At 37.1% G+C, this 7,939-nt stretch overlaps 1 protein-coding gene across 1 annotated transcript in view; it reads left to right on the top strand.

The window, feature by feature from the left end:
* The first annotated feature begins 512 nt into the window (after positions 1-512).
* LOC103605067 (E3 ubiquitin-protein ligase ZFP91-like) overlaps positions 513-7,939 on the top strand; it is a 121,738-nt gene continuing 114,311 nt past the window's right edge. Inside the window, exons 1-2 of the mRNA XM_008589652.1 lie at positions 513-649; positions 1,989-2,063. Coding sequence (XP_008587874.1) covers positions 513-649; positions 1,989-2,063 — 212 coding nt within the window. The remainder of the gene's footprint in view (positions 650-1,988; positions 2,064-7,939) is intronic.

Below are 7,939 nucleotides of genomic sequence, written 5' to 3'. Positions count from 1 at the left end.
TCAGTGTTACCAGCATCCAGGTCCCACTGCGCTCTGCTTAGAAACAAAAGACTTTGTCAGTCCGAAATGCTGGTGTGAGGCAGGAAGTTTATTATCAGATGTCTTAGGAGACAGACTAGAACTATCTTCCTGCTTTAAGGTTTCAGGTGGGTTTTAATGAGGGAATGGGACGTGGGAAATGAAAAGCAGGAGGGAGGTGATGTGCAAGGGGCCAGGTACAGTCTTGCCGAGACTCCATCTGGTTTCTCCTCCTGTCCTTGTTGTTATCTCAGGGTCTGGGTAGTAGGGGCAAGTCTGCAGCTTCAGGATGGCTGGAAAACTACTTTGCATTCATGTAAATAATGCCATCTTGCCCCATAACCAAGGTGCAAAATATCAAATAAACATAGGAAAAGAGGGAACACAGAGAAATGCAGGCCAAGAAAAAAACTGTCTTCTTAAAATTTTCCTGCAGCCCATATAGTTTTAGGTCCCAGTGTGGCTTCAGTCCTGCTCACTCCAACACCAGCAGGATGGTGGCCAAGGGGGAAGCGAAAGAGCTTCGAAAATTTTCCTGCAGCCCATATAGTTTTAGGTCCCAGTGTGACTTCAGTCCTGCTCACTCCAACACCAGCAGGATGGTGGCCAAGGGGGAAGCGAAAGAGCTTCAGTTGGTCTCAGGAACTAAAGGAAATTTCAGGACTTCTTCTCTGTAGTTCTGAGGTTGTGTAGTAGCTTTGGGGAGGGCCCATCCGACTTAGAACAGGAGGCTGGGAATGCCTCTCCTTGTAGGGCTCAGGACTTCTCTGTAGTTCTGGGGTTGTGTACTAGCTTTGGGGAGGGCCCATCCGACTTAGAACAGGAGGCTGGGAATGCCTCTCCTTGTAGGGATTGTGTGTGGTGGCCAAGACACGAGATGTGGAGAAGAACCTTTACCATCCGATGGCTTGGGTTGTGGTACTTGTTAATCAGGACGCCTCTGGAAGCCCCAAGTGCTTTGTTAGCTGTCAAGCACATTGCAGTATATGGTATTATAAGAATAATTCTTAATGTACAACAGCAATAGTGAAACCAGAATTGTGATGGCACATGTTCATTCAAAGAGGGAGAAATTTTCTTGAGTATGAGTACATGGAATTCTTTAATGTGTTCATTCCGATATGCTGCAGCTGCTGCTAAGTGAATTTTCTATGTTCATCAACATAGGCATGGTGGGACCTTTATTTATCAGATTGACTTCACAAAATTTGTCAAATGGAAGAAGTTTGGTTTGGGTCCCATCTATTTTTTCCTTCTCCATTCTTGTTCCACCTGTTGACACCCTCTTCTCCTTTCTCTCTTTGGAACTCCTTATTTGCTTGGTGTTTTGCTTTTCTTAATTCTCTGTTCTCCTCATGAGCTGCCTCAGTGAGATTTAAAAAATGTTTATTTTTATTGAATTAATTGATATGTTTTAAAGGAGGAAAGGGATAAGTACAAGCTAAATTTTATTAACTGTTAGCTACAGCATTAGATGCTTTCATAATGTTCTCTCTTAATTCCAATTACTCCTCATAAGAAGGAGTATCTCCTTTTGCAGATGAAGAAACTGAGCCACACAGAGATTAAGTGGCGCTGCTCAAGGTTATACATCTAGTTACAGGGACACATTCTTGATTCACACTCAGTCTGCTAGACTTGAAAGTACTTTTTCCCTGAGTATCATTTCCTCCCTAATGTAATAAACATGTGGCCTCCTTCAAGTTTATTTGTATTGAAAGAAGATGCTGCTGCCTGGTGTAATAATGATAGCTTCCTGATCTGGAGGGTGGAGATCCTGGCATAATGTCTAGTTTTATCATTTAGTAGCCATGTGATTCCCTATCTTCAAATGTAAAACAGGGCTAATAATATCTACCCTAAGGGTTATAATGATGAATAAATGAGATGAAAAAGAGCTAAGAAAATCAGTGCCTGGCATATTGTGTGTTTCAGTATGATTATTTCCTTCTTATTTGCCTTCTTTTCAGGTTTGAAACCAGAGTGATTGTTAAACCAGAGGGGGAAAAATCCGTAACAATTGGTAATGATGGACCAGACGATAGGTGAGGTGGGGAGATTTTTCAGTACATCTCAACCCACATCAAGGCCAAAAGTTCAGATCTAAAATTGGAGATTCATTTGTAAGTTAGAATACATTATGATTATACCACAGGAAAAAAAGAACTCTATTAAAAATGTCTACTGATTTTGACCCCTCCCAAATTAATGGGACGTCTCTTTTAATAGGTCCAGATTAATCAAATATTTACTATATTCAGCTCTTCAAGTGTGGCTGAACTATTAATAAAAGTCATTCAGAAACATACAGCAATTTCCTTTTAACCATAAGATCCAAAGTAATTCCTTTGGAATGTGACCTTGAGTATAAGACAGAAAATGAAAGAATGAGAGTCTTAGTAAGTTTTACCTCCATATAATTGAGTCATTCCCTCATCTAGGCCTGCACTCAGATCTCCTGAATGATACAGACTGGAGATTGTTCCTATGGCAGCAATCTCAAATTTTAGTGTACTTAAGAGTCTCTAGGGAACCCTGGGCCTTTCTAAAGACCCTTCTCTCAGAAATTCTAAACCACTAGATACTAAGTAAGGCCTGGGCCTCCACATTTCTACAAAGTTCTTATGGTGATTCTGATCAGAGGATTCATAGATGACACTTTGAGAAACACTAACCAGTTGTTATAAGCTTATAGATTGAAAAGTGCTGTAGTTTTAAGTCACCGACCAATTTCTTTCTGTTGCCCCTCGTTCTTGACTTGCTGTACTTAACACTATGTGGTGTACGTGGAGAGAGGCTTAATATATCTTAGCTGGCAAAATAACTGCAAGAAATTTTATTTGTAAAATATTTTCATTTCAAGGATAGGGTCAGCATAAGTTATTCCTAATATTGACCTTTAGCAGATATTGGTTCTATGTTTTCCTTCTATTTCCCCAGCTTCTGAATCACAATTATCCATTTTCTTTGTAATGGAATGATCACTAAAGGAAATTAAGTGTATCACTCCGATAGCTGTACTTTACAAAAAATTCAATTTTGCAGATCTAACTTCTTCCCTTTAATTTCAGATCTCTTAGGGGCATGGAATCAGAAATCAGATTTATAAGGCTAGAAAATTCATTAAATGCCACCTAGTATGTTCCTTGCCTTTGGCAGGATCACATCTAAGACACTCTATTGCAGCTGCACTTCTGAGGAAACCAGAGGTATCTGTGTCTATGCTGTGGGTGGGCCCCATCCGCACCCATGTCCCCTCACTTCTACATCATAGATTATAAAGGTAATTTCTCTATGTATTGGCTATTGATTTGTAGAGAATTGCAAAGGCCAGAAGAGGCACCAGTTCTTCTAACTAACATCTGGAGACTTTGACATGCTTGGCAGGCATGGTCCTCATGAACAATGAAAGAATGCTTGGCAGAAGGAAGTATTGGCACCTGTTCTTTAGATAGAAAAATTGAGACCCAAAGTGTAGAATAGAAGATGCACCAGAAATGTTCTCTTCACTTTGGGCACAGGGGGTGTTCCATAACTCCCACCTTCCCACCAAATCAAAGTAGTGGGAGTTATATGGATTCAAATAGCAAGTGTTAATGTTACTCAGGTATAATGTTCAACTTTCATATTAACAAAGAATTCTTTTGAATTGTCTTACTTAACCTAAATTTTTCCCTATTACCTTCTGCTATGGATTGAATGTATCCCCCAGAAGTTAATGTATTGGATACTTGATCCCCATTGTAACAGTGTTAGGAGGGTGAGAAATCTGATTATGATATTTGGAAGGTGTGGCCTTTGAGAGGTGATAGGATTGTGAGGACTGTGCCTTCATGAATGGATTAATCCATTCATGGAGTAATGAGTTACTATGTGTGTGGACTTGTGGCTTTATAAGGAGCACATGAAAGGGTGCTTCCCATTGTAGCCATGTGATGCCCTGCATTGTTGTAGAGTCACTCCCAGAAGAAGGCCCTTACTGGATGTGCTTTCTGGACTATGGACTTCCCAGCCTCCAAAACTGTAAGAAACAAATTTAATTCTTTCATGAATTGCCCAGTTTCAAGTATTCTGTTATAAGCAACAGAAATGGACTAATATAACTTCTTAGAGAGATGTTAGTAAGAACAGGAGGCAAAGAAAACTAAGAATGGGGACAAGACAAAGGCCCAGAGCCTGGCTAACTGTAACCAGAATAAACCACTGCAAAATTTGGAATTAGAACTGTTAAGATGTTAATTGTCATTCACTCTCCCTGCCAGGCCTGTGCAGTCCATAATAGGGTGTCCTGTATGTAGTAGGTGTTCAATAAGTGCTTTTAACCCTTTCAACTCAATTCAGTGTATAAGTGATGAGCCGCTTGGCTTTAATTCTTGTACTTCTGTGACCAGAATCATGGAATTTTTAGTATGTCTGTAATGGGTGGAGAGGGTTTGGACTAGGGATGATATAAAGACCGTAATTACCTTGGGGAGTAGAAAGAGACCCTGAGCCATGGCTGAGTAGTGCTGAGCAGCTAGTAGCATCTCACAGAAGTGACCTCCATTATGGCCAGGGACTTCCTTCACTTGGGACCCTCCAGGCTTCGGGGCCAATCTCTTCTGAGATGTAGGAATGGATGGGTCCTGGGATTTCTGGTGGATGTGAGATTTGGATTTGTTACTAGGTGAGTGTGTTTGGGGCAGGCAACCTAATGTCTGGAATTTGCTTGAGTTAGCTTAACTCTCTGTGTGTCTACCCCAGGCTGATGGTTCCAAGGACCTGGAGAAATGTTGAACTGACAGAAAATAAAATCACTCCAAGACTTTCTTTAGTGTCTTGTTTGTGTCTTATGATAAATATTTATTATTTTGGTGAAAATAATTTTTCTTGTTTGCCATATTCCATCTCCTAGGAAAAAATATTGAGACCAGTGGGCATTTATTCTAGAGTTTACTGGCCTTTACTGTTTATTTAATCTTGAAAGGAAAACAGTCCCACATCAGGAAGTGGTAACATGACAGAGCCAAGCCTATAGATGTATGGTGGAGAAAACTTGAGGTGACAAAGGCTCAGGCTGTTTCAGTGGTGTAATTTTTCAGAAAAAGATTGTGCCCTCATTGTTGACAGCACTGACATTCTGCTTCCTCCTGGATCAAGTTCACAGCTATCCCCCTGCCAGACTGTGAGACTCTGGGAAAGTCACCTCAGCTTTGAGCTTCAATTTCACCATTTCCTAGAATGGGGGATTGGAAATGTGACCCGAGATGTGATTTTCATCTATACTGGTTGGAATTCTTATCTTTTAAAAATTTGAGACTTGTTTTTTGCACATTATATTAACAAAGTGAAAATCCCACAAAACTCAGAATTCCTTGAAGTATAAACTAAATCAGAGAGTCCTGAGCAGCCTGTTTGTTATAGCAAGGCGATTGCAGAGTATTTCTGCATTGACTTGGAGTCTGTACCTGATAACAGCTGAGTTCACTGGGCTTTAAGATTCTAAGAAATAATGGATTGGGGAATAATATATTGCTTAGTTCAAAACTTACTTTGCATTTTCAGTTGTAATTTTAAACCCAAACAACTTTAAGAGGCAGTGGCTTCCCAGATTCATTTCTGCCATATAATTCAAATTGCCTGTTACAAGATACTTTTATTGCAGAAAAATTCAATACACCCAATAAACCCAGTACAGCACACGAATAGGCTCTTAAGAAACTACAATTTGGTGACTTAAATGAAAATAAATCAAAAGCATGTGAATTGAGGGTTTTTAAAAAAATACTTGAATACTATAAATGTTAATATTGAGAATCAGAACACCATATATAAAATTTAATATTCTTTGTATTTATTCATTGTTAGATTACAATTTGGAGTAAATCTATGGCATCAAAGATTTTAAATATTAAACCACTTTCAGAAAGATTGCGTTTTCTGCACTTCTCTTTAATCATCTCTGAAACCTCTCCTTGGTACTGGCAGTACACTGATTTGTTAGTCTATCTCCCCTTAATAGTCTTTAGAGTTCCCTAAAGTCTTGTATAAAGTAACATTTTTCTGTTCCTTATGTTCCACAGGAATTTCTCAGTTAGAAATGGAGATAAAAAAATTTAAGGGACATTCCAGTATAACTGAAACAGCAATGTTTTCTGTTCTGGAATTTCAGTATGAAGCTATGAGCTGCTTGACTGCTTTCAGATTGAACACACACCCACGTGAGTAACTTCAAATCTCTTTATGCAGCATAAAAAAAGTCCCTTTTCTTTCTCAATCTATCTGCAAGGTACAGTGGCAAAACCAAAATGTTAAACCTTAGTTTCAGGTAGAAAGAGTTGTGATTATATTTCTCTTTACCTTTTAATTAAGTCTTATTTTGAGCAAGAAGGGAAGAGGGTGATTTAAAAATTTAAATAAAATTTTCTACTGGGTCCTATGTGCAGCTATTAATGCATAAGAAAGTTCACTGAGTTTAAAGTTTACTTTTTTTTTTTTTTTTTTGGTGGTAGGAAAGACTTCTGCCTTTAGTTCTTCTTTTGAGAAAATCTCAAATTAGGAAATACCCTTACTTGATGTCTGCCCAATCCAACTATCAACCTTACATAATTTTTTAGTCTTTGCTAAAGTTTAAAAGAAACAACTTGGGGAATTCCAAATAATGCAAGATCACAGCCTCTTAGAATTTTAGATATTGGTCAGACATTGTTTAAGGAATTAGTTCAGGACTCTCATTTCATTGATTAGAACACTGAAGTCTGAAGTTCAGCAATTTACAAAAGTTTATGCATCAAGTTAAAAACAACTGCGTCAAGAACTCAGGTTTCCTGACTCCTTGTGTGGTGTTCTCTGTCCTATGCCATGGATGGATGTGTTGATAAACTTTATCTTTTAAAGAACATTCTTAATGAATGAATTTTATATTTAAAATTACCACACATAAAAAATGATGTTTTTTCCTTTGATGTAAAATTCTCTGAATTTTATTACATGTATAGATTTTTGTAATCACCACCAGTATTTAGAACAGTACCATCACTTTGAAAACTTTCTCATGGCAACCTTTATGAATGTAAATTCATAAATATGCATTCATAAAAACATAGCATATTTATAAAATATAATATAAAGTGTTACATAAATTTGTAAAAATACAAATATATATTTATATTAATTTATGAATATAAGTTCATACTCTCTCCCCTGGCAGCCACTGACTTGTTATCCATCACTATATATATATATATACTTTATCTATCTATCTATCTATTTATTTATTTATTATTTTACTTCTCAAAATACATTGTAGTTGATTTTCATGCCCCTTTACCCATTCCTCTCTCTCCCCACCCACATCATATCTGTTCACTTGACTTAAATAGTTCAAAGAATTTTTGTGGTTATTCTATCTTCTTCCCCCTCTGATTTGTTTGTGTGTTTATTTACTTATTTATTTTTAGCTTTATTTTTATATTTACTTATTTATTTATTTAACTTATTTATTAATTTATTAAAAAATTTTATTTATTTTTCTTCACAAATAAGTGAAAACATGGTATTTCTCTTTCTGCGCCTGACTTGTTTCACTTAATATAATTTTCTCTAAGTCTATCCATGTTGTTGCGAAAGATAGTATTTTGTTCTTTTTTATAGCAGAGTAGTATTCCATTGTTGTTGCGAAAGATAGTATTTTGTTCTTTTTTATAGCAGAGTAGTATTCCATTGTTGTTGCGAAAGATAGTATTTTGTTCTTTTTTATAGCAGAGTAGTATTCCATTGTTGTTGCGAAAGATAGTATTTTGTTCTTTTTTATAGCAGAGTAGTATTCCATTGTTGTTGCGAAAGATAGTATTTTGTTCTTTTTTATAGCAGAGTAGTATTCCATTGTTGTTGCGAAAGATAGTATTTTGTTCTTTTTTATAGCAGAGTAGTATTCCATTGT

The sequence above is a fragment of the Galeopterus variegatus genome, unplaced genomic scaffold (genome assembly GCF_000696425.1).
Source record: "Galeopterus variegatus unplaced genomic scaffold, G_variegatus-3.0.2 Scaffold5568, whole genome shotgun sequence".
NCBI classification, from domain to species: Eukaryota; Metazoa; Chordata; class Mammalia; order Dermoptera; family Cynocephalidae; genus Galeopterus; species Galeopterus variegatus.
This window is presented reverse-complemented; position numbering and strand designations above follow the sequence as displayed.